Raw genomic sequence first — 27,997 nt, 5'->3', positions numbered from 1 at the left:
ATAGGTGAGAAGAAGCTGATTATTCTCCCCAATCTTTGAGTCAACCCACAAGGAGCCTGGCTGCACTTCGAGTAAACACGCACATTTGAATCTCTGTGTGTTCTTCTGACAAACAGCAATAGGTATTTCTGGAATGATAAATCTGGAGCAATACTGACAGCAGTGTTCCAGGGCTACTTCCCTAGGTTCCCCACTTGACCTGCCTGACGGAGAGATCAAGAGTGAAGCAACAGTGGCTATCTAATTCACCTTTCCTTCCTGACCATTCATCTCCACTCTTACTGACTTGTGAGTGAGGAGATTGGTGGGGTAATACAGAGCACTCAGGGCAGATAAGAGGCAGAGATATTCCGTGTCTTGCCTGGGGGGTATTCAGTAGGTCAGGAGTGATGCCTCACAGATATCTTGCAATACATGTTCCCTCAGCAGGGGGCTTGGGACCGTTTGATCTGATGAACCCAGAAGTATGAGGAGGAAAGAAGGAAATACCTGCAGTTATAGATTTTACAGTAAGAAGGTATGTGGGGAAAAAAGAAATGTGAAAACTTTCCAAGCATGTGAGTTGGAAAGGAACAAGAGAATCAAGCAGGAAAAAAGAAGAGTTTGGAAATGTCAATTCAACTGGGGTCTAAACTCTTAGAACTTTTAAGAAAAATCACCATTTGCTAAAGTATCTTATACAAACTACCTGTTAAAGAAAGAATAAAACTTGATGAAAGTGCTGGGGAGAAAAAAAATTTTTTTTTCTCTACCCTTCTAAGTTCTTCTGGTTGGTCTAAGGATTAAATTGACATAAGAGACATTCACAGGAGAAAATCAAATTTAATTATTTAAATACGGCGAATCCAAACATGAGAAATCCCAAAGACAGGCAAAATGATACGCGCGCGCGCGCGCGCTTGCGTGCTAGGTTCCTCCCTGTCTACCACACCCAGTTTATATTATACTCTAGGTATCTCTGGTGATAGCTCCCTTCCTGGAACAGGTCCTCCATCTACATTCTTTAGGCAGTTAGGTCAAAGGTTCTTCCTGAGTCTTTTCTTTCTTAAAAACAATCAACCCAAAATAATCCTCATGCCAAAGAGATCCATTTAGGGGTGGCAAATTTTCCTTCCCTTCAAGAGCAAATCTATTAGAGGTCAAGTTAATGTTGTTCAATAAGTTTTCATTCTAATGAATACATAAAGAATAGACACCTGAGATATTAAATTATATTTATAATTTATTTACAAATTATAAAGGGTGTTATATTTATCACCCTTCCATTCCCCAAAATATTTATGGAGTCATTACCATGAACCTGACATGGTAATTATGGTATACTCTTATTTTCAAATATTAATTGTACATTTCATTAGAAAAAAATTTTAAATGAGCATTTGGCTTTCCAGTTAAGCATAATTCTCACTGGCTTAGAAGTGGACAGGAATGGACCACCATCTGTCATCTACCCCAAAATGGAAGACTTAACTTGTGGATGGCGGCCCAGATCTATCCATCTACCTTGGAACCATTACATGGAAACAAATAAAATCGTAAATAAGGGTGCTATAGTCTTTTACGTTTGTTATATTAGTTTAGCCTGTATCCTAACAAATACAGTGAACTTCAACCAACCTTCTGTACAGAGTTGCATTTCTTTGTATGTTAAGCACATGTATTATGTCAGTCTCAGTCTAATGATGGAGATGCTAACGGCTAGGAATGTGTGAGGCCTGGAATACTTGTGGCAGCCCCATTTGCCCAATGCTGTGGGTGGAATGGCCCTTGTGGTTCTTACTATGATTGCAGGACACAATTCGGGAATGCAAAGTGGATCATATTGTCTGTTTTTCCAGTTATGCTCCAGACATAGGCCATGTGCAATTTTATGTGCTCTCCAAATTAATCTGTATTTTGGGGGTTCGGGGTGGAGATGTGTGAGGAGATCTGATTTACCCAGGTGTCATTTTCTAATAGGGATCAGGAAATCTTCTTACTCTTAATATTAGTGTTTTTCTGCCTGGCAAAACTAAAATTATGCTAGTAAACAAAGGATCACTTTGGCTCTTGAGAACAAGGGAAAAGGAGCCCCAGGGATGCAACAGGTAATTAGTAGCCAAAGGACTCTGAATCTTTAGCAGATAAAACTCTCCTCAGTTGGAGGGTGCAGGCAGTTTTCTTTTCGCATGTTAATTTAATTTCTAAAGTGCTTCTAAAGGCACTCAAAAAGTGGACACTAGTGCTAAACATATTTAAAGACCTTCTAACTTACCTCACCCTTCTCTATACTCTTTTTCTTGTAATCCATACTTGAATTCAGCCTCCATCTCCTGCCCCAGAAGACACAAGTCCCCAACATACTTTTTGTCTATTATCAGGTGTACATGTTTCATGGATGTTCATGAACAGATTTCAGTTACACAAAATAAAATGTTACATTTCTTCACATTCAAGTTTTACCATAAATAATAACCGCATAATATAAGCAATGAAGAGCCAGTGGAAGACTTGAGTAGGGCAACTACATCAGATTTGTGTCTCAGAAATAGCATTCTTGAAACTCCTAAATATTGAGAGAATGGATAGATTTCCCTAGAAGTCACAAGGAAGGCATATCACATTCATATATGAAAAGACTATATTAGAGAGGGCTCACTGACACATCTGAGCTGTGGCTGCTCTGGGAATTTTTGCTATTCAGTGTACCAAGGCTCTGCATTACCTTTTCAATTTTTATTTTAAATTTGCCAGAAAGTGATATGGGAAATTCCTTCACTTCAGAAGAAGGACAAAGAGGAAGACTGGCTGCAACCCCATGAAATTATTGATAATAAAACTAACTTGGAAAAGTTAAAAAATGTGTACAAATATGAATTTATACAACAACTAAGTGGAGAAGCTGGCATTAAAACTCAGTTCTACAGCCCCATCCATTAGCAGACAGGGTGCCTAAAGCCATACTGAGCTCACAGCCACCTCTAAACACACACCCTTGCCATGGCCCTGCCCACCAGAGGAACAAGACCCAGCTCTACCCACCAATGGGCAGGTACCAGTCCCTCTCACCAAGAAGCCTGCACAAGCCTCAGGACCAACCTCACCCACCAGAGGGCACAGACTAGAAGCAAGAGGAGCTATGATCCTACAGCCAGCAGAAAGTAAACCACAAACACAGAAAGGCAGACAAAATGAGAGGGCAGAGAAATATGTTCCAGAAGAAGGAACAAGTAAAAACCCACAAGAACAACTAAATGAAGTAGGGATAGGCAACCTACCTGAAAAAGACTTCAGAGTAATGATAGTAAAGATGATCCAAGATCTCAGAAAAAGAATGGAAGCACAGACTGAGAAGTTATAAGATATGCTTAACAAAGAGCTAGAAGATTTAAAGAACAAATAAATAGAGATGAACAATAACTGGATTGAAAAATACACTAGAAGGAATCAATAGCTGAGGCAGAAGAACAAATAAGTGAGCTGGAAGACAATGGCTGAACTCACTGCCACAGAACAGAATAAAGAAAAAAGAATGACAAGAAATGAGGACAGTCTCAGAGACCCTCGGGGGCAACATTAAAAGCACCAACATTCGCATCATAGGGCTCCCAGAAGGAGGAGAGAGAGAGATAGGGCCTGAGAAAATCTTGTAAGAGATTAAGGGCGAAAACTTCTCTAACATGAGAAAGGAAACACTCATTCAAGTCCAGGAAGCACAGAAAGCCCCAAACAAGATAAACCCAAGGAGGAACACACTGAGACACACATTAATCAAACTGACAAAAATCAAAGACAAAGAAAAAGTATTAAAAGCAACAAGGGAAAAGCAACAAATAACATACAAGGGAATCCTCATAAGGTTATCAGCTGATTCTTTTAGCAGAAACTCTGCAGGACAGAAGGGAGTAGCATGATATATTTAAAGTGATGAAAGGGAAAAACCTACAACCAAGAGTACTCTACTTAGCAAGGCTCTCATTCAGATTCAACAGAGAAGTCAAAAGTATAACAAGCAAAAGCTAAGAAAATTCAGCACCACCACACCAGCTTTACAAGAAGTCTTAAAGGAACTTCTCTAGGCAGAAAAGAAAAAGCCACAACTAGAATCAAGAAAATTATGAATGGAAAAGCTCACCAGCAAAGGCAAACATAAAGTAAAGGTAGGAAATCATCCACACACAAATATGATACCAAAACCAGCAATCATGAGAAGAGAGTACTAATACATGATATAGGAAATGCACTGGAAATTAAGAGACCAGCAACTTAAAACAATCTTGTACATTATATAGACTGCTGTATCAAAACTTCAAGAGAACCACAAAACCAAAATTTGCAGCAGAAACACAAAAAAGAGAAAGCAATCCAGGGGACTTCTCTGGTGGTCCAGTGGTAAAGAATCTGCCTTCCAATGCACAGGATGTGAGTTCGATTTCTGGTCGGGGAACTAGGTTCCAACACGCCACGGGGCAGCTGTGCCCAGGCACCTCAACTAGAGAGCCTGTGGGCACCAAACTACAGAGCCCACGTGCTCTGGAGCCCATGTGCTGCAAATACAGAGCCCACGTGCTCTGCAGCCTGAACGCCACAACTAGAGAAGAGAAAAAACCCGCATGTCACAAGTAGACAGAAGCCCACATGCCACAAGATCCTGCATGCCTCAACAAAGATCCCATGTGCTGCAACTAAAATCTGATGTACCCAAAAAATATTAAAACTAACTAACTAACTAAATATATATTTAAAAAAAGCAATCCAAACACAACACTAAAGATAGACATCAAATCACAAGAGAAGAGAACAAAAGAGGAAGGGAAGATAAAAAGACCTTCAAAAACAAATCCAGGGGGTTTCCCTGGTGGTGCAGTGGGTAAGACTCTGCGCTCCCAGTGCAGGGCGCCTGGGTTTGATCCCTGGTCAGGGAACTAGATCCCGCAAGCATGCCGCAACTAAGAGTTCACATTGCTGCAACTAAGAGTCTGCATGCCGCGATTTAAGACTCTGGATGTCGCAACTAAGAAGGCTGCATGCTGCAACTAAACAAAAGATCCCATATGCCGCAAGAAAGATCCCGTGTGCTGCAACTAAGACCTGGCACAGACAAAATAAATAAATAAATAAATCTTTTAAAAAATCCAAAACAATTAACAAAATGGCAAAGAACATACATATCGATAATTACCTTAAATGTAAATGGATTAAATGCTCCAACCAAAATACATAGACTGGCTGAATGGATACAAAAACAAGACTCTTATATATGCTGACTACAAGAGACCCACCTCAGATCTAGGGACACATACAGACTGAAAGGGAGGGGATGGAAAAAGGCATTCCATGGAAATGGAAATCAAAAGAAAGCTGGAGTAGCAATACTCATATCAGAGAAAATAGATTTTAAAATAAAGAATGTTACAAGAGACAAAGAAGGACACTAGATAATGATCAAGGGATCAATCCAAAAAGAAGATATAACAATTGTAAATATATATGAACCCAACATAGGAGCACCTCAATATATAAGGCAAATGCTAACAGCCATAAAAGGAAAAATTGACAGTAGCACAATAGTGGGGGACTTTAACACCCCACTTTCATCAATGGACAGATCATCCAGACAGAAGATCAATAAGGTAAAACAGGCCTTAAATGACACATTAGATCAGATGGACTTAATTGATATTTATAGAGCATTCCATCTGAAAGCAAGAGAATACACTTTCTTCTGAAGTGCACATGGAATATTCTCCAGGATAGATCACATCTTGGGCCACAAATCAAGCCTTGGTAAATTCAAGAAACTGAAATCATATGAAGCATCTTTTCCAACCACAACGCTATGAAAATAGAAATAAATTACAGGAAAAAAGAAACTGTAAAAAACACAAACACATAGAGGTTAAACAATATGCTACTAAACAACCAATGGATCATGGAAGATATCAAAAAATATCTAGCGATAATGACAACAGAAACACAACAGTCCAAAAGCTGTGGGATGCAGCAAAAACAGTTCTAAGAGAGAAGTTTATAGTGATACAAGCTTACCTCAGGAAACAAGCAATATCTCTAATAAACAACCTAACCTTATACCTAAAGCAACGAGAGAAAGAAGAACAAACAAATCCCAAAGTTAAGTAAAAGGAAAGAAATCATACAGATCAGAGCAGAAATTTAAAAAAAAAGAAACAGAGGAGAACAACAGAAAAGATCAATGAAGCTAAAAGCTGGTTCTTTGAGAAGATAAACAAAATTGATAAACCCTTAGCCAGACTCATCAAGAAAAAAAGGGAGAGGACTCAAATCAATAAAATTAGAAATGACAAAGGAGAAGTTACAACTGACCCCACAGATATACAAAGGATCATAAGAGACTACTACAAACAACGACATGCCAATAACATGGACAACCTAGAAGAAATGGACAAATTCTTAGATACAACCTTCCAAGACTGCACCAGTAAGAAACAGAAAATATGAACAGAGCAATCACAAGTAATGAAATTTAAACAGTGATTTAAAAACTTCCAACAAACAGAAGTCCAGGACCAGATGGCTTCACAGGCAAATTCTATCAAATATTTAGAGAAGAGTTAACACCTACCCTTCTGAAACTCTTCCAAAAGTTGGAGAGGAAGGAACACTCCCAAGCTCATTCTATGAGGCCACCATCACCCTGATAATAAAACCAGACAAAGATACCACAAAAAAAGAAAATTACAGGCCAATATCACTGATGAACATAGACACAAAAATCCTCAACCGAATTTAGCAAACTGAATCCAACAACACATTAAAAGGATCATACGCCATGATCAAGTGGAATTTATCCCAGAGATGAAAGAATTTTTCTATATCTGAAAATCAACCAGTGTGATACACCACATTACCAAGTTGAAGAATAAAGACAATATGATCGTCTCAATAGATACAGAAAACGCTTTTGATAAAATTTAACATCCAGTTATGATAAAAACTCTCCAGAAAGTGGGAATATAGGGAACTTACCTCAACATAATAAAGGCCATATGTGACAAACTGACAGCTAACATCATTCTCAATGGTGAAAAGTTGAAAGCATTCTGCCTAATATCAGGAAAAAGGCAAGGATGTCTCTTGCTGCCACTTTTATTCAACACAGTTTTGGAAGTCCTAGCCATGGCAATCAGAGAAGAAAAAGAAATAAAAGGAATCCAAATTGGAAAAGAAGAAGTAAAACTGTCACTGTTTGCAGATGAAATGATACTATACCTAGAAAATCCTAATGATGCTACCACAAAACTACTAGAGCTCATCAGTAAATCTGGTCATGTTGTGTGATACAAAATTAATACTCAGAAATCTCTTACATTCCTATACACTAACAATGAAAAGATTAGAAAGAGAAATTTAGGAAGCAGTCTCCTTTACCATCTCATCAAAAAGAATAAAATACCTAGGAATAAACCTACCTAAGGAGACAAAAGATCTGTATTCTGAAAACTATAAGATGCTGATGAAAGAAATCAAAGATGACACAAAAAGACAGAAAGATATACCATGTTCTTGAATTGTAGCAATCAATATTGTCAAAATGACTGTACTACCCAAGGCAATCTACAGATTCAGTGCAATCCCTCTCAAATTACCAATGGCATTTTTCACAGAACTAGAACAAAAAATCTTAAAATTTGTATGGAGACACAAAAGACCCTGAATAGCCAAAGCAATCCTGAGAAAGAAAAACAGAAGTGGAGAAATCACACTCCCTGACTTCAGACTATACTATTAAGCTACAGTAATCAAAACAGTATGGTAGTGACACAAAAACAGAAATATAGATCAATGCAACAGAATAGAAAGCCCAGAAATAAACCCACACACCTACAGTCAATTAATCTACTACAAAGGAGGCAAGAATATACAATGGGGAAAAGACAGTCTCTTTAATAAGTGGTTCTGGGAAAACTGGCAGCTACGTGTAAAAGAATGAAATTAGAACATTCTCTAACACCACACACAAAAATAAACTCAAAATGGATTAAGGACCTAATTATAAAGGCCGGACACTATAAAACTCTTAAAGGAAAACACAGGCAGAACACTCTTTGACATAAATCTCAGCAATATATTTTTTGATTCACCTCCTCAAGTAATGCAAATAAAAACAGAAATAAACAAGGGCAACCTAATTAAATTAAAAAGCTTCTGCAGAGCAAAGGAAACCATAAATAAAATGAAAAGACAACCCACCGAATAGGAGAAAATATTTGCAAATGAAGGTCAATACCCCCACAAAGAAACAATAAAAAAATGGGCATATCTAAGCAGACATTTCTCCAAGGAAGACATACAAATGGCCAAAAAGCACATGAAAAGATGCTCAACATCACTAATTATCAGAGAAATGCAAATCAAATCTACAATGAGGTAACACCTCACACCATTCAGAATGTCCATCATGAAAAGGTCTACAAAAAATAAAGCTAGAGGGCTTCCCTGGTGGCGCAGTGGTTGAGAGTCTGCCTGCCGATGCAGGGGACGCGGGTTCGTGCCCTGGTGCGGCAGGATCCCGCATGCTGCAGAGCGGCTGGGCCCGTGAGCCATGGCCGCTGAGCCTGCGCATCCGGAGCCTGTGCTCCGCAACGGGAGAGGCCACAGCAGTGAGAGGCCCGCGTAACACAGGAAAAATAAATAAATAAATAAAAAATAAACGCTAGAGAGGGTGTGGAGAAGAGAGAACCCTCCTAACCGTTGGTGGGAATGTAAACTGGTACAAGCACTATGGAGAACAAATAGAGGTTCCTTAAAAAACTAAAACTAGAACTACCAAATGATCCAGCAATCCCACTCCTGGGCACATATCTAGCGAAAACCATTATTCGAAAAGATACGTGCACCCCAATGTTCACTGCAGCACAATTTACAACAGCCAAGACATGGAAGCAACCTAAATGTCCATTGATGGAGGAATGGATAAAGAAGATGTGGTACATATATACAATGGAATATTACTCAGCCATAAAACAGAACAAAATAATGCCATTTGCAGCAAACAGAATGAAATAATGCCATTTGCAGCAACAGGGATGGACCTAAAGATTATCATACTAAGTGAAGTAAATGAGACGAAGACAAATATCACATAATATCACTCATAAGTGGAATCGAATTTTAAAAAAAGATACAAATGAACTTCTTTACAAAACAGAAACAGACTCACAGACTTCAAAACAAACATCATTACCAAAGGGGAAATGTAGGGGGAGGGATAAATCAGGATCTTGGGATTAACATATACACACTACTATATATAAGATGGATACCCAACAGGGACCTACTATATAACATGGTGAACACTACTCAATATTCTGTGACAACCTATGTGAGAAAAGAATCTGAAAAAGAATGAATATATGTATATGTATAACTGACTTTGCTGTATACCTGAAACTAACACAAAATTGTAAATCAACTATAATCAAATAAAATTTTAAAAAATTCAGTTCTGCCTTTCTGAGAAAAATAAAGCTTATCTTCATCCCAATAAATTCCCCTAGCTTCTTCATCTATGTCCAAGGAAGGCATTTATAAATAGAAAACTGACAATTCCAAAATGTATTTGATACAGAGGAACAGTTAAATAATAACACAAGGAAGCTAACAGGCAAATGCAGAACGTGGTATGTTCTATGAAAAAACTGATCCAATTTAAACAAGTCAAGGACACAGAGAAAGAAGAGGAAGACAAGTAGGCTCCTCCGAATTAAGAGTTGTAAGAGACATAACCACCAGTGTCAAGAGTGGACCTTCTTTGGATTCTTACTCAAACTCTAAAAAAACAGCATGTTTGAGACAACAGGGCAATTTGATTATAAACATTTATCATTTTAGATGATACAAAAGAATTATTGTTAATGTTAAGTGTATGAATCTCAGTAGGATTATTGAAGAAAATGTTCCTGTGTATAAGAGGTGCCGGCTGAAGTTGTAGGAATGAAATGACTATGCCTGAAGCACTTTATAATGCTTGAGGATTTTTCTAAAAAATTGAATAGGTAAAGCAAATGTGCCAATCTTGATAATTACTGAATCTATATGATAGGTATATATGAGTTCATTATGTTATTTTCTACATTTTTGTGTATGTTTGACCTTTTGTAATAAAAAATACTAATGTAAAAAAAGACTATATTATAAAGATGTTACTTTTACCAAATTTATGTGACTCCAATAAAAATTCCAGTAGAATTATGTCTTAGTGGACTAGACAGTGTATCTAAAATATATCCATGATGATACGCTCTCAAGAATATCCAAGAACACAGTTTAAAAAAAATGGATGGATTTCTTTGTTCCTTCCTCCTGTACGTATTAGTGAATACTAATCAAGTGATTTAAAAAAAAACAAAAACAAAACCCTGCAATGCATTGCAGTTACAAGGTCAAAATTAGGTAAAGATAGGGTCTTCTCCTTCATAGAGCATGCAATCTCATTATCTAGGGGGTAGTATCGTGGAGAGATTAGGAGTACTGACTGTGGAGAGAAGGAGATAGAGGGCAAAATCAAAGACGCTGCCAAGAAAGGCATAGGGTATCACACAAGACTGGTCTAAGAAGACTATGGATAGTAAATTACAGGGAACATTCATTCTGTAAGATGAAAGAAAACTTAGAGAAAGTAATGGAACGTGGGCTTTGGAGTTAAAGGTACCTGTGTTTGAATCTCATCTCTGTCCATTTGTAGCTTTGTTAGTAGCTAGTTAGCTTCAGCAAATGACTTTACTCCCCTCAGCCTCGTTTTCTTTTTCCCTTACACAAGTTTCAGAGTGATATAAACCTCATGGGATTATTGTGAGGAATAAATATGATGAGAAATGTAAACCACATAGCCAGGTACTGGCAAAAAGAAAGGAATGGATGAATGTGTAAATCCCTAGGTAAGTTGATATGGAGAGAAGGATAAAAGTAGAAAGATAGATAATAAAATTTCCAGAATTACAAGGCAAAGGGGAAAAAAGTGAAGCTAGTTCATCCTGAGGTTTCCCTACACAATAAAGAAGAGGTGAAGTTTACTACTCAAAGTAATGTAGCAGAGGTGTGGTCAGACAGTTGAAAAAATTGGATTAAAAATGGAAATTATATGGAGATGGCTGGCATAGGTAGCAACCTGACATTAAATAATAAGAGACCTCCTTAGGAGTCTAGAGGGCCTAGGTCAGTAGTGATGATAGCAGGACTGTAGACCCCATTGTATGGAAGTTGTTCCATCCTTGCTCCACAGCCAAGGTCTGGAGCAGGAAAATAGCATGCTGAATTTATCCCGGCTTGGAAGAAAGAGGGAAGAACCAAGAACAGGATGTCAAGAGAGCATGCTCATGCCAAGGGGCTAAATATAAATGTCAGTCTATGGGACTCAGACTGAGAAGGGAAGACAAGCAGCAAAAGGAGTACTAACTACTCTAGGAGAGTTTAAAGTGTGTGAGATAGAAATTTTCCAGATTATGGCAAAATTTCAGGCTTGCCTGCGTTAAGGTGGAGGGGAGGGAAACACATGGAGACTTCAGAAGACTTAGGTATTGCAAAGATTATTAGTCGTGGTGCTGGAGTTTCCCTGGCTGATGTCAGAAATCATGTCCTACAAAGATCAAACAGATAACCCTTCTGAGAAGCAGGATGGGCTAAATGACCTCTGGAGGCAGAGACCGGGAAAATGAATCAGCCTTGAATTTGGTGAGTGTATACCAGATTATCTGGAATAAGGTAGGTAATTAACCTGCTTTGCAAATGTCATCTTGTTCTCATGATCCACAATCAGAAACCACAAGTACAGAACCTCCAGGTCTGTCCCTGCCTGCTGGAGCATGAAACATCAGAGGAGGTGGTTTAAGAGAGGGGTCAAACTAGGAAACAGCTATTAGCGCAATATCTTGCCAATCAACTGGTCACCCAACTGAGCAAGGAGCCTGCCTCCTCTGCTCAACATGCCCCTGGGCCACAGACTCATGGAACAGCAACTTTGCTCAAGGCTAGCTGTGACCTCAGGGTGACTACAGTGGGCTCACATTTTGCAGCAAGCTCATTCAGGTAAACATCTCTTCACCTCCTTATTCTAAGTCAGTGATGGTATCTCTTTGGCTTTCTTCTCTGTCACTAGGTTTCCCAGTATGTTTGTTTTCCTCCAGCACCCTCCTTTTGTTTCCTCTGCACAGCTAATATGGTTCTCTCTCATTTCTCTATGTGTCCACCAGCTGCAATTTGGAGAAGAGACAGAATGAGCAGAGTAGGGCATGGGAAGTTGAGTAAATGACTTGGAATGTATCTTCTCTCTAGGCCAAATAGTTCCATTCTTACAAAAGAAGAGTTTGGCTAAAGAAACTGGTAATTTAATACAGTTAAACTCTACTTACATTAATATCAGTTGATATTCTCAGTATCCTGTGATGTTCATGCTTTTTCTGAGGCTCATACTTCTAAGAAATGTTGAAGCTAGAATTTGAACTTACCAGTGTCATCAAAATCATGTGTACTATATATGAATCATAAAAATGATAAAAATCAATTATCCTGATTTGTGTATCAGGAAAGGTATACATAATTTTTATGACCCCAGACCAACAATTCCATTTTCAATCTATTCTTTGTATTTGAGCACATGTAACTGTCCTGGAAGAAGAAACTTACTTAGGAAATGGAGGACTTGAATGTGGGAGAAACTGGTCTATCCCAGGAAATCAAACAATGTGTATTATAAAGTGACACATCCCTGATTGTGCAGCATAGTCCTCAGTTCACACCTATTTTCTCAGAATTCTTATGAATTCTTAGTGTCCGTATTCACTAACATGAGTGTCTCAGTTTAGATGATATATTGTAGGATGAACCTATTTATACGTAACATGCCGGGGTCAGCCCTGGTGAGAGCCCTGAGGCTAATTCCTCTTCCAAGCCAAAACAGTGCCTGTACAATGGCTGTTGGCAGGGGAAAAAAAAAAAGTTATTTTAATGGTTTTCTTTCCCTCTTTAGAGCAGAAGAGCCTTCTTAGGTCTGAATCCCTAGAGACCAGGCCAGTTTGGAATCACCATGGCCAAGTTCATGGGAACGGCACCAATTCAGAGTAGTGGGTTCTCTCACGTTTGGAAAGCCAGTTATGCAAGAGATTACGAATAAACTACCTGAGCATTTTCACAGGCCTCACCAAAGCAGGACGTTAGATGAGATCAAATGGCTGCCTTTCCCTGCATGACCGTATTTTTCCTGGTATCCTCCACTTTGGCACAGATTGTTTTTTCAGGTAAGCATATGTCTTTTACTTGCAGGAGAAAAAAAGAGTCATTTGTGACTGGATGGGTAAAGTTTTGCTGAAACATAGGCCTTTGGGCTTGATAATACAAATGGGGTATCAATTGGGTATCACTATTGGAAAGGGATTGCTATTGGATAGCAATTTAAAATTATTTTGAACATGACAAATGAAACAAAATAAACCAAAATGAACAAAAGTTTAGGTTCAAAGATATGTCACTGCCTCCATACCCTTTTCCTTCCACTGCAGTCCCACCCTCATCTTTTATGTAACCAGTCTTATTTTAGGTACCTATTGGCATCCTGCTTTTCCCAATTCAGAATGTTCTGAAAAGCAGTACATATCAGTTCACAGGGATTTCCTCATTCTTTTATACAACAGCATAAGACTTTTTTGGATGGATGTACCAAAGTTTATTCAACCAGTCTTAGGTGTACAGGCATTAGTTTGTGTCCAATATTTTGCAATTAAAAACCATGCTGCAATAAATAATCTTATGCATATGTATTTTTCTATCGTTGGGAGTTTATCTTCAGGGTAGATTCCTTGAATTGTGATTGAATGTGAATGCAAAGTAGTTTTGTTCAACGTTGACAAATTTCACTTCATAAAAGTTGTGCCAACTTGCATTCCCACCAGTAATAGATGGTATTTCAACATAGTTTTCATTAGCATTTTTCTTATCATACTGCATTTGAATATCCTTCACAAATTTAAGGGTCATTTCCATATCTTCGGGGTTTTGTGTGTGTGTATGAATTGTAGGTCCATGTATATAACTCATTCAGCAATTGGGATTTTTTCCCCTCAATTTTAAAGTATTCTTTATGTATCAGGTATATTAGCCCTTTATCTATGATATGTGTTGCAAATATTTTTTCCAGTTTATCAGATATCTTTTTTAGTTTATGTTTATATTTTGTCATGAAAAAGTTATTTTTATTTGGATGTAATAAAATGTATCAGTCCTTTCTGTTACTGCCCAGAGATTAATGAGTCATTATCAGAAAGTCTTTCGTATATTAAGATTAAAGAGCAACTCAGTTGTGTTATATTTTGATCTTTGTATTGTTTTGTTTTTTATGTTCAGATCCAGGTCCATTTGAAGTTTGTTCTTATGTATGGTATGCAGTGTATATATATTACTTTATTTTTACTAGATGAAGGCTTTTATTTTTCTTTTCTCATAACTATATCCAGCTGCTTTTGTTATTAAAATATTCTGGCTTTTTAGAATTAGAGAGGAGCATTCCATCTTTTTTATTCTCTGAAAGAGTGCATATGTAAACAGCATAGTCTATTCCTGGAGAGGTTGGGAGGCTTGTTGTTTCCTTTATGTGAAGATTTTAAAATCGTACAACTTTTCTAACTTTGTAAATTCTGACTTTTGGAAAGCTAGAATTTTCTTGGATATTTTAAATATCACCTAACAGTGAGAGATAGGGCAAAACTTCAATAGGTCTTTTCTTATTTTATTCTCCCATAGCCAGCTGGTCATCCTCTATCCCTAAGCAACACCAGCACTCCTCGCACAAATCAGTTCACCATATCCCTCAGTCTCTCCAGAGCCAAGGAACTCCTAAGCTTTCTTGTCATCATTCTTAGTATCCTCTTTAGTTCAGCATCTTGGTAGGAACTGGCCTAATCCTTTATTTACTATATTACTTTTAATTTTTACAACCATCTTTAAAATGCATACACTTATCCTAATTGTCGTGACGAGGAAACTAAAGCCAACAAAAGTCAAGTGACTTAATGAAAATAACACGGTTTGCAAGTTAAGCATACAACCCCAAATGGTTTTTAACTCTTTCCTCAATGACACAGCAAATTTATAAATGAAGTCAGGACTGTGAAAAGGAGAGAATAAATAAATGGATGAAGTAGTTAACAAAGGAATACCACCCACAAATTTTGTTGCCACAAATTATTTTGTATACTTTGTGCAAATAAGTAATTGCATTACATTTCTTTGTTCAGTCAGTAACTTCAGTGAGTGAAATCAAACTCCACGGAGAACTGTTTCTTTTAACCTATTGTGTCTGTACTTTATTTGCAGAAATCTTCAAACCCCATGACTATTCTAAATGGCCTATGGTAAATTTAAATTTCTAAGTTCTGAATTCTGATTTTAATCTGATCACTCTCCTGACATGAGAGACCTAAAACTTCATAGTGGTTAAGTAGAATGGAAGTTTTCTATGTGACTTTGGGCATGTATCTTAACCTCTTCAGGCTTAGATTTACTCCCATGTAGCACAAGCGTTGTAATAGTAAGATGCATCTCTGAACATTAAATGAATTAATACCTGTCAATTGTCCAAGGCCACAGAGTTTAACAATGGTATATACAGAATTTAATCCCAGTCTCAATACAGAACCCTCACTCTTAAAAACTACATTTAAGCCCCTATCTTCTAGGAGTTCAGAGACACATAACTATCTCTACTCACAAACTTCTTATAATGAGTTACTGGCATTGGGACTCCAAGTTTAAGTGAAAACTTTGCATTTGGGATTTAAGCTGAGTTATTATACTGCTTATGACTAGCAAATGATGAATGAGTGAGGATACTGTAGTTAGAAAAAAACTTGCCTGACCAAAGCCCAGAGGAGAGGAAATCTTGCAAAAAGATCAATTGACTAGTAACATTTGATATTATTTCTATGTAGGGCAGAAGTGACAGGCCAGGAATAGATGAGGGAAAATCGATCAGTTGTTATTCATACGATATTTTATGATGTTTGTAGCCCCCATGTAAAATGTACTACCCACTGGATCCTCTTTATGACGCAAACTGTCCTGAGGTGACAGCATATGTTTGTGCTACAAATGGCCACACTTACAAGAATGAGTGTTTCCTTTGTGTTGATCAGTGGTAAGTTCAAAATAAAATACCATTATTTTTTCTCTACATTTCTTCACAGAAATTTCCAATAATTTTAGCAAGGAACTGGATTTGCTGATGCATGGGATTTTTTTTTTAATAGCCTCTATTGTTCACAAAAGACTGAGGACAGACTACATACATAGTAAAGAGAAAAGTCTTTTTAAAAAATTTAGTTAACATTCAAAGTTGACTCATTTAAAAAAAAAAGAAAGAAAAGCTTACATGATATTTTGGCAGAATTGTACAGAGATCATATTAGTAGATAGTCTATAGATTATATTCAAGCAATAAATAGAAATCCATCTTAAAAAAATCAAATTTTCTTTAACAAGTCACAGTGACATCCCTATGAGTAGCACCCATATTGCTGCCTGGAAGAAGTAAATATAGATACTGACACAGACATACAGACACAGACATAAATACAGGTGTAGATATACACGTAAGTAACAAAGTGATTATGTGGTCTTACATGGAAAAAAACTGTCAAGTTTTTTTGCCTTTCAAATAAATTCAATGGGAAATTTAGATTAAAAAGTTAATAATACTCCTTGTGATATATTTTAGCTCTATTTGAAATTGTTTTTACAAATCAGCCTTATCGTGTCTTGTCAGTAACTCTTCCATGACCTATGAGATCCTCTCTGCTGGGAGTCTCCAGGAGTACCCTCAGGTTTGATGATTCCCTAGTAGGACTGATAGAACTCAGAAAAGCTGTTATATGCATGCTAACAGTTTATTACAATGAAAGGATACAGAATAAAATCAGCAAAGGCAGAAAACTCATAGGGTGGAGTCTAGGAGATCAGGTACAAGCTTCCAGTCGTCCTCTCCCAGGGGAGTCACACAGGCAGTGCTTAAATTCTCCCAGCTATCATGTGTCATAACTTACATAAAGTATTGACAATCTGGGAAGCCCCACCAAAGCTTTGGTGTCCAGGGTTTTTACTGGGGACATGCAGCACCTACATGATTGACAACTACTTAGTCTCCAGCCCCCTCCCCCTAGGAGTTAAACTGATACAGAGTGGCTCTGCACCACAGGTGAACAAAAACAGGCATTCACCTCAGGGTAAATTATCTGGCATGACCTATGGCCCTAGGTTACAAAGTTACTCTTATCAGCCAGAATATCCCAAGGGTGTAGAGATTACTTCCTATGAGCTGATTTGAGCATCTCAAGTCTGCTGAGCTAACTCTTTAATGCATATCTTCCTTTGAGAAGAATCTTCACGGACTTCTGGCATCACATTAGCATGCCACTGCAATTATTTCTGAGCACTGAAGGAAACGAGGTGTAGAAACTAGTCCAATAAAGGTAATACTTGCTCATCTTCAGAGCAAGTACTAGACTCAGAGGATGACTTTAAAGGAAAAGAATGGGAACTGAAAAATGTGAATTAACCAAGTATCTCCCATTGACTTCAAAGAAAGATGAATGAGAATTCATGAATATTAGCAGACTATGTAGAATGATTAAATTACATAATCATTCCTTCCAAATGTGGTGGTTGTCACTTTCTCAGGCAGGGCTAATTAGGCAAAAGACTTTGGGAAGTGTCTTCTTAGCTCTTCCACATAAGCCTTTTTCACACTGTCTGGTATTTGGATGCACAACATTAAAATGAGCAGCATAAGAAGGACCCACCCACAATGGCCTGGGCTTCTGAAAATCAGCATAGGTTGATGCAGAATTATATTGGGGACTTGATTTTCCACTCTGCTACAACCAAATGGCTTCTCAAAGATGGTTCTGAGATTTTTTTCAGCCTCATCTAGGAGACTTGAGAAAGTCTCAAAAGCTCTATCAGCATGCCTCTGACCTGTTCTGGCACTCTCTCACCCTCTCACTCTCATTCTCTCCTTCTCTCCTTTCTTTCTTTCTTCCTTTCCCTCTTTTCTATCTTGTAAGTCTGCCAGATATACTATGAACACTGTTTTTTCTCAATCAAAGTATAAATAAGGAGCCTCTGCTGATTAAAAAAGAAAAAAATGGTTCTCTCATTGGAGCCATTATGAACATAGTTCTTATCAAACATATCTATTTCTGGAACACAGAGAACACTGATGCCAATGGCAGGGATGGTACAGTTGCCTGTATATTTGTTTTAATTCTCACTGTGACTTGCATGTATAAACGTGGCCTTCATGCCATTTCTGGATCGCGGGGCAACAAGAATAGTCATTATGCTCTTTTGAGTAATGGAGGCAGAAGAGTAATTCTTCTGTCTCTGCTCTTAGCTAGTGTTTTGAAGAAAAATTCTGAGAAACTGGACTCACAATCCTGAGAGATATCCGCCATTTATGAACAATGTAAATCCCTTGAAAAACAGAAAACTTAAGTGTGCGTCTTGCTCAGAATTGGAAAAAAAAAAAAAATCAGTCATTATCCTTAAAGGAATCCCCCGAGCCTACTCAGTGTAGGGCCCTCATAATAACTACCAAGAAAATAGAGTTGTCGGGCTTCCCTGGTGGCGCAGTGGTTGAGAGTCCGCCTGCCGATGCAGGGGACACGGGTTCGTGCCCCGGTCCGGGAAGATCCCACATTGCCGCGGAGCGGCTGGGCCCGTGAGCCATGGCCGCTGAGCCTGCGTGTCCAGAGCCTGTGCCCCGCAACGGGAGAGGCCACAACAGTGAGCGGCCCGCGTACCACAAAAAAATAAAAAGAAAAAAAATTAAAAGAAAAAGAAAATAGAGTTGTATGAAACAGATCCCAGACTCTTCATAAGTTTGTGGTCTTATGTGGCAAAAAGAATGTATTACATAAGAAAATTCATGATAACAGAAAACAGTATTGGTTCTGTTTAACCAGAATAGTATTTCAGTAAGTTTTTATGGTTGACAGTATTTCAAAAATCAGATTTTACCTAAAAATACAGGTTTCCAATTTATTTTTAAAAAATCAAACATTAATAGTAAGCTAGGATTTCACATTCAAGAAATAAGCAACAGTTATCTAGTAGCAGTTCCCCATCCAAATGGAGTACAGGCAATATATATATTATTTTTCAGATTCTTTTCCATTATAGGTCATTACAAGATACTGAGTATAGTTCCCTGTGCTATACAGTAGGTCCTTGTTGTTTATCTATTTTATATACAGTAGTATGTATATGTTAATCCCAAACTCCTAATTTATCCCCCCAACCTGCTATTGCCTTTGATAACCCTATGTTTGTTTTCTATGTCTATGAGTCTATTTCTGTTTTGTAAATAAGTTCATTTGTATCCTTTTTTAAGGTTCCACATATACATGATATCATATGACATTTGTCTTTTTCTTTTTCTGACTTACCTCACTTAATATGATAATCTCTAGGTCCATGCATATTGTTGCAAATGGCATTAATTCATTCTTTTTTTACAGCTGAGTAATATTCCATTGCACACACACACACACACACACACACACCCCATATCTTCTTTATCCATTCATCTGTTGATGGACATTTAGTTTGCTTCCATGTCTTGGCTAATACTGCTATTAACATTGGGGTGCATGTATCTTTTCAAATTAGAGTTTTAGCCAGATATGTGCCCAGAAGTGGGATTGCAGGATCATATGGTAACTCTGTTTTTAGTTTTTTAAGGAACCTCCATACTGTTCTCCATTGTGGCTGCACCAATTTACATTCCCACCAATGGTGTAGAAGGGTTCCCTTTGCTCCACACTCTCTCCAGCATTTATTATTTATAGAGTTTTTAATGATGGCCATGCTAACTGGTGTGAGGTGATACCTCATTGTATAACCTCATTGTAGTTTTGATTTGCATTTCTCTAACAATTAGTGATGTGGAACATCTTTTCATGTGCCTGTTGGCCATCTGTATGTCTTCTTTGGAGAAATGTCTATTTAGGTCTTCTGCCCATTTCCTGATTGGGTTGTCTTTTTTTTTTTTGATATTAAGCTGATGAGCTGTTTGCATATTTTGGAAATTAATCCTTGTTGGTCTCATCGTTTGCAAATATTTTCTCCCAGTCCTTAGGTTGTCTTTTCATTTTGTTTAAGCTTTCCTTTACTGTGCAGAAGCTTTTAAGTTCAACTAGGACCCATTTGTTTATTTTGGTTTATATTTTCATTACTCTAGGAGGTGGATCAAAAAAGATATTGGTGCCATGTATGTCAAAGAGTGTTCTGCCTATGTTTTCCTCTAAGAGTTTTATAGTGTCTGGCCTTATAATTAGGTCTTTGATCCATTCTGAGTTTATTTTTATATATGGTGTTAGAGAATGTTCTAATTTCATTCTTTTACATGTAGCTGTCCAGTTTTCCCAGCACCACTTATTGAAGAGAATGTCTTTTCGCTGTTGTATATTCTTGCCTCCTTTGTCATGAGGCAGTTAAAGTATTCTTAAAGAAAAAGTGCAGGGACTGGTGGCGCAGTGGTTAAGACTCTGTGCTCTCAATGCACAGGGCGCAGGTTAGATCCCTGGTCAAGGAACTAGATCTTACATGCATGTTGCAACTAATAAGAGGTCGCATGCCACAACTAAGGAGCCTGTGTGCCACAACTAAGGAGCCCACAAGCCACAACTACGGAGACAACGAGCTACAATTAAGGAGCCCGCCTGCTGCAATGAAGACCCGGAGCAACCAGATAAATAAATAAATAAAAAGCTAATACTATGTTGAGAGGTTTAAAAAAAGAAAAAGTGCAAAAGAAAATAGAATGGGCAATTTACACAGGGCTCACTGCTTGGGAAAAAACATGGAACTGAGAAACTGCAATGTCTTTAGGGAAATAAGGAAGATAAAAATTGTGTTGAAAGGAATGTCAGGTATTTAAAGGACAGTAATAAATAAGGGTGGAAAGTTAGGCAGAGGCTAGTCTTCTGGGAAACATAAATCCTAAAGTAAGGGGAACAGACTGTAGTCTATGGGCAGTGTAAACCTAGTGAAAATTTGAGTAGAGTGTGAATTATTATGCATAGCATTATTGCTGTGGTTATCTTTTACTTCTTGGTAGAAAAATTTGACATTGCTACACTGAATGAAAAGGTATTAACATGGGAATGGGTTGGGGAATGAAAGACTCTCTACTGAAAAACTTCACAGAGCAATTTTTGAATAATCAAGACATGGGGGGGAATGTGCCAACTGTGGTGGCCATGAAAAGAGACGGAGGTAAAGGGAATTGTAGAAGCAGCTCCCTTTCTCAGGACTTCATTTGGAAGAGAAAGGATGTGAAGCAAGGCCCCCTTTCCTTATGATACTAATCTCTTTTTTCTTCTCTTTTCTTTAGGGAATTTGGTCCTTATACTGAATTTGATAAATACAGAAAATGTGATTAATGGATAACAGAGTACTATATACTTGCTTATTCTTTTCACTAAATTCTGAAAATTATTTCTTTTGGAATTTGAGGGTGTATAATAAATAACACAACCCCATGCTGCACCCAAATTTGGAACAACATTGGAAACAAAAGAAAACTAATGGAGAACTGAGTATCACATTTATTAGAAATAAACACCATACTGAAAAAGGTGGTAGATATTCATCTCTGGGTACTGATTGTTTCAAGTCAGCTTTCAGTTTGCTTGGGTCTGAGGCCTGTTATCAAACGTGCTTATGAACACTCCCCTGAATTCAGTTTATTCCAGATTGCAGGCTTATCTGCAAGGTCAGACGCTGCCCCACTAATCTCACTTAAAGACATGAACAAAAGAGAAAATATCCCCTCCACACATGCACTCAGTTGTTTGAGAATTTCTACCTCATATTCATAAATGAAACCCACTTTCAGTAGAAGAGAAAAAGGTCCACATGCTAACAGAAGGAGAGAAGAGCCAAGAGCTTTGGGGAACAAGCATGTTTTTGAGAGAAAGGGAGAGAGTGCTCATCGTCTGACCCCCCAATTGCAGTATACCTAATCCTCACTCCATCCCATTGTTCACATTACATCGTTCAATAAATTCCCTTTTCTTTTTTTGCTTGATCTGGTCTATAATCTGTCACTTGTAGCTGAAAGATCTTGACTAATACAGGGAGATGAAGTCATTATTTTACTTGAGGCTGGGGAAATGAAAAGAGCTCTCTCCTTTGCCATGTGTGCTCTGTGTTAGTACCTGTTGTTGCCACTAGATGCCAGCCTCAATCTTCTAACTTAATCCGACGAGTTGAACCAGACAGGTCCAGAAAGGTACGCACAAGTCTACTTTCTCCATCACCTTTCCAGCATATACACAGCCCACCTCTGCTAGCAGGGGAGACCCTCGTCCTCTTATGTCTTTGTCCCTCCTGCCCCCAGCACTCCAGGCCAGTAGGATCCAGCTGGGTGGCTCTCTTTGGAGCTGGGGTGATAAAGTTTCAGGTCTCTCAGGTCCCTTAAAATGAAGAGTCTCTTAAAATACAGATCTTCTCTTGTTAATTATCATCTTGTATAGTTGAACACTATTTCATTATTTCACCTTTCCATCTCTGCCTCACCAAAAATAACAAAAGCAGAATCTTCTCCTCAAAAAGGGGTGGGAGGTATAACTTGTCCTACCACAGAATAAAAAAGAGAGAACCAGGAAAATTCTATCTTTTATTTTCCCCTCCTCAAAAAAAAAGAGAGCCCACAATTATTCTACTTTAGTAGGAAAATAAACAGGCATAGTTAGAAATCCCTGACTTAACAAGCATCTTCTCTGTTGTGTGAAAATGCTGGGCTGACTGGGAGACAGATAGGAACACACACACGGTAACTAAGCTCATATGAAGTGTAAGCTGAGAATGGAAATAACCATCTGAAGTTTTAGATGAGAACACAGGCATTCCAGTAAAGGAAGGGCAGTTTGACATCTTGGCCCAGCCTTAAAAGAAGAGGTAGAGTTCTGACAATAATTAGCCCATGTTCACTGAGCACATGCACCATGCCAAGTGCTGTGTTTTATTTGCTTTATGTCAATTAATCCTCTCTACAGTCTTATAAGCCTGCTACCATTGTCACCCCCATTTTACAGATGAGGAAACTAAACTTAGACAAGGTAAACTATGCAATCTTGTAGTTTATAAAGGACTGAAATTTAAACTCAATTATCTTGCTCCTAACCACAACCTTATGTTGTTTACAAACCCAAAAGGGACTAGAAAAAGAGAGCCTAGATGCACTAATGGACAAATAATGTATCAAAATAAAATTTTGTTTTCAAAATTATAAAATCATTCCTCAAATGGGAGCCAAGTTTCCTGCTTACTTTTCAGATATTTAAAGTAAATTAGTTAATACTCACTTAGCATCAACTTTTTAGGCTTGATCGCCATTTCTGTTTTCTGATCTCCAGATCTATTTATTCTGTACAAAACAGTAAGAAATTTTTTATAGAGCACAGGCAAATAAAACCTATTGGTTTGTTTAATGAACATTTATTGGGTGCCTATGCTGTGTCAGACACTGTTCTAGGCACTGGGCAGATAAGGCCTGTATTCTCAAGGAGTTCACATTCAGATGACCTTGGTAAGAGCATAGTGCTGGGGGAAAAACGATAACAAACAAATAAACAAAACCCACGAGTAGCAAGGTCAGGAGTGGATACTGCCTGCTATAAGCAGAGAGATTGCTAGAGGGGCTAGGAGAAGTCAAGACCAGATGTTGAGATCAGAGAGACCTGGGAGATACAACGACGTCATGTACGTAGGCCTTAAAGCCACGGATAGAAGTCTAGGTCTTATTCTAAATGAGATGAGAAGCCGTTAAAAGGGTATTCCTTTAATACTTTGAGCTACAGCCTGCTCCTCTAGATGCAACTCCTGAACGTAATTTATCTGTAAACACTATGGCGGATTTCTCACTTCTTCATCTGCCTCCTGACTTTCCAGACCCTTTCTCCTCAGAGCATGGTCAGGAACAGCACTGGGAGCTTGTTAAAAATGCAGAATTGCAGATTTCACTGCAGACGTGCTGGGTCAAATTCTACAATTTATCAAGATCCCCAGTGGAATTTTAATGCATCTCAGGTTGAGAGGCATTGATGTATACTCCTTAGAGGAGACTTTGGGAAAGAGAAGTGGGTTTTTTTTGTTTTTTTTTTCCCAATGGTTTTGTGTTTTTCCTGGGAGACACATATGCTCCCAAGACATTGCCTGGCTAAGTGTTAATGAGTCTGAACAAGGCTCACCTCAGCATCATTAGTCGTTAGTGGTAAATGGCTAAGAATACAAGCTCTGAAACCAAACTACCTGAATTCAAACCTCAGCTTGATCTCATGTTACTTAAGTGAACTTCAGCAAGTTAGTTAGCCTCTCTCCTCTATACCTTAACTTTCTTATGTGATAAAAACTGTTCTTGGACAGGGAGATAAGCCTGGTGCTTTGTGACCACCTAGAGGGGTGGGATAGGGAGGGTGGGAGGAGACACAAGAGGGAGGAGATATGGGGATATATGTGTAGCTGATTTACTTTGTTATAAAGCAGAAACTAACACACCATTGTAAAGCAATTATACTCCAATAAAGATGTTAAAAAACAATACAGGGCTTCCCTGGTGGTGCAGTGGTTGAGAGTCCACCTGCAGATGCAGGGGACACGGGTTCGTGCCCCGGTCCGGGAAGATCCCACATGCCGCGGAGTGGCTGGGCCCGTGAGCCATGGCCACTGAGCCTGCACGTCCGGAGCCTGTGCTCCGCAACGGGAGAGGCCACAACAGTGAGAGGCCCACGTAATGCAACAACAACAACAACAAAATCCAAAATCATATTATTTTTTAAAACATTTTCTCTACAAGAAAGTAAGGTCCAAGAAATAAAGTCCTCACATGTCTTATTTATCTCTGTATCTCCAGTGTGGATAACACTGCCTGGAACAGAGAAGGGAAATGGTGAGGTTATTACCTGTGTTGTACTATTATTAAGTAACTTTGCATTGATATGTCAGGGTAGGGAGGACATACAGGATTATATACTATAAAAAAATAGTAAAGAAGCTGATCTATATCATCTGGAGAAAAAAGAGACCTTGACTAGGCACTCTACAGCTGCCTTTGCATACTTGGAGAGAGCAGACACATTCTATTGGGCTCCACTGTAGAGAACCATAATATATGGAAACCAGATAGAGATGCAGTTCTGTTCAATATGATAAAGAACTTCTGAGCAGTCCAAACAGACCAAAAATTCAATGATCTTCCTTGGTAACTAGTCTTTATATAGAACATCATGACTTTATGGGAAACTGGAGTAACTCCTTATTTGTTAATGTCCAAGGAAAACACCAACATCTCTTTAGATGTTATGTAATGGGTAAACTGTGGCAAATTAAGTTTGCTGAAAATTAAGTTTAAAGTGAAAAAAAATTTCTGTATTGTAGAAAATTTAATAGAACCTTTAATAAAATAAAGTGCATTATGAATCTCCCAAAAAGAAATAGAGTGTCTAGGGTTTCCCAAGTCTAATTGACCAAAGAGTCCCTTTTTCAAGAAATACTAGTTAACATTTCAAGGGACACCAGTGTCTGGAAGATCAAAGGTCTAGGGTTCTCTGCATGGAAGAAGGACATGAATTGGTAGAGGGTGGGAGTGCAGAGGGAAGAATGTTATGGACTGATTTGTGTCCTTTCCAAAATCCACGTGATGAAGTCCTAACCCCTAATGTAACTGTATTTGGAAAAGTGGTTTCAAAGAAGTAATTAAGGTTGACTGATGTCATAAAGATGGGGCCCTAATCTAATAGGGTTTATGTCTTTATTAGAAGAGGAAGAGTTACCAGGCCTCATACACTCAGAGCAAAGGCCCTGTGAGGACACAGTGCAAAGGCGGCCGTCTTCAAGCCAAAGAGAGAGGCCTCAGGTAAAACCAGCCATCCTGGCTCCTTGATCTTGAAGTTCTAGTCTCCAGAACTGTGAGAAAATAAATTCTGTTGTTTAAATCACCCAGTCTTTGGTATTTTGTTATGGCAGCCCTTGCAGGCTAATAAATCCTCTAATGTTGGCTAACTCTAGGGTTACAGGTGTTCCCTTCAGCACTGAGCACAGTAGACAGGATTTTACTAACAGGAGCTGGGAGGTGTGTGTGTGTGTGTATGTAATCTAGATCCAGATAGTGTCAGGTCACCTAGAAGCAACATGAACCAACAGGAAATAGTCTTTACTGTTAATTCACAACATCTTGTCCCATGATTGAAACTACTAAGCCTCAGTGATTCAAAGAAAATTGAATAGAACCAAAGCATAGGATCCCTAGATGTGCTAACTCCCTGTTCCCACAAGAGGCAGGGAACAAGGTCCTGTCAGACACAAATCAAAATGCAAAGATCAAAATGCAAATATTCAGATCTCTGGGTCACTGTGACTCAGTGCACAGAGGCGTGATCACAGTGGAGGGGAGGGGAGGGGGGAAGGGGGGAGGGGAGGGCAAGGGGAGGAAGGGAAGAGGAGGGGAGAGGAAAAGAGTTGGAGTAGACTGCCCTGGGGGTCCAGTGGTTAGGACTCTGCGATTCCAACACAGGGGGCGTGGGTTCAATCCCTGGTCAGGGAATAAGGATCCCACATGCTGTGCAGTGTGGCAAAAAAAAAAAAAAAAAAAAAGAGCTGGAGAGTGAAGGGGCCACATAGGGAAGGGAGAAGAGGACAGACAAAAGGCTAGAGCTAGTTCAGTCAAATCTAGGCCACTGATTTTAAACTGCCACAAGAAGGCCTTGAAGGTGTTGGATGCCAAGAAGGAAGGAGCCTGGGGTTGGGGGTGAACTGGTACAGAAATTAGGAGAGAAAAACAGAATTAAGTAGTAGAGTTCCAACTTCTCCCCAGCCAGCCCCCATCCTCAGCCTTATTTATTACTTGTACATATTAGGGTTCCTAGGAGGGGTTTTTAACTTGAAAACTTGAAGCACCAGTCTAGTTAATCTCTCTAGCTGTGGGGGAAGCAGAAAGCACCAGATGGCAAAAGGGCTGTCACAGCACTGCACCTTAGATGAAGGTGGAGGACAGGGGATGAGGCCTTGTCTCCTGATTCTCAATCATCCCCTCTCCCACTGGGATCCTCCTTCTTTCCAGATGATTCTCACACATGAAAAAGCCATGCACCCTGACCTGGTGCTCAGCCCTGTCTGCTTGCTCACTTGAAACATCAGCTCTCCTTCCTGACTGCTCTGATGTGGCTGGTTTTACTCCTATTACTCCAATTTCCAATATGTCTTCAGGTCTACCTCTAAGATTTCGATTTAAAGGCAATACACCAGAGTGAGTAAAAAGTATGGGCTCTTAACCTTAACCATAAACTAGCCATTTCTCTAAGTCCCTGTTGCCTCAGCTAAGTAACAGGGCAAAACCCACAGTGATTCAGTGTCATAACATATTTTGGAAGGAATGTTAAGCATGGTATTGACTGGGTCTGCTAAAAACTAGTATTAATTTTGTCTAGTGGCCACTAATTTTATATCCTTTGTTGACTATCTGACTTGCTCCCATCCACGTCTGTGCCAAGCCTTCTTCATTCTACTCCAGCTTCCAGACCAACCTGATTCTTCCACTGCAAAAGGCAACCCCAGAACTTAACAGTCAGAGCCAAGCTTACAATGGGTACCCCTTCACCTTTCTTTCTCTTCCTTTCACAATATGTCTCTATACTCATCCGCTCTTCTCTGTTTTCCATGTCATAGGGAATGGTGTTACACTTGTGCTCTTAATCTTATTTCTTACTTTTCTATACTCCTCTAATTAGACACCCTCCATCATGTTACCTTAAATTTCTTCTTCTTCCCTTTGTCTTTAAGACATGCTCAGTCCATCCTAGATCTTGCTGAAGCCTTTGTTTTTTCCATTCTTCTCCTCTGACTATCAACCATCTAAAAAAGAATAACCCTATCTTTCCACTTCATCCTGATCACCCTTTGATTCCATTCCCAATCCTTTTAGCTAAAATTG

The 27,997-nt window shown here is 38.7% G+C and overlaps 2 protein-coding genes across 2 annotated transcripts in view; one reads left to right on the top strand and one right to left on the bottom strand.

The window, feature by feature from the left end:
- Positions 1 to 27,997, bottom strand: part of LOC309958893 (uncharacterized protein) — an 86,509-nt gene that overhangs the window by 16,186 nt on the left and 42,326 nt on the right. The window lies entirely within an intron of this gene.
- On the top strand, positions 13,184 to 21,449 carry SPINK13 (serine peptidase inhibitor Kazal type 13; the record flags this gene model as incomplete). The annotated part of the gene is made up of 4 exons (XM_082835020.1): positions 13,184 to 13,253; positions 15,325 to 15,362; positions 16,017 to 16,144; positions 21,401 to 21,449. 4 exons carry the CDS (start codon positions 13,184 to 13,186, stop codon positions 21,447 to 21,449), a joined length of 285 nt encoding a protein of 94 aa, XP_082691146.1.

Source organism: Leucopleurus acutus, assembly GCF_964270905.1.
Source record: "Leucopleurus acutus genome assembly, chromosome: 3".
In the NCBI taxonomy this organism is placed as follows: Eukaryota; Metazoa; Chordata; class Mammalia; order Artiodactyla; family Delphinidae; genus Leucopleurus; species Leucopleurus acutus.
The sequence above is the reverse complement of the archived record's forward strand: the minus strand, read 5'-3'. Positions and strand labels throughout refer to the sequence as shown.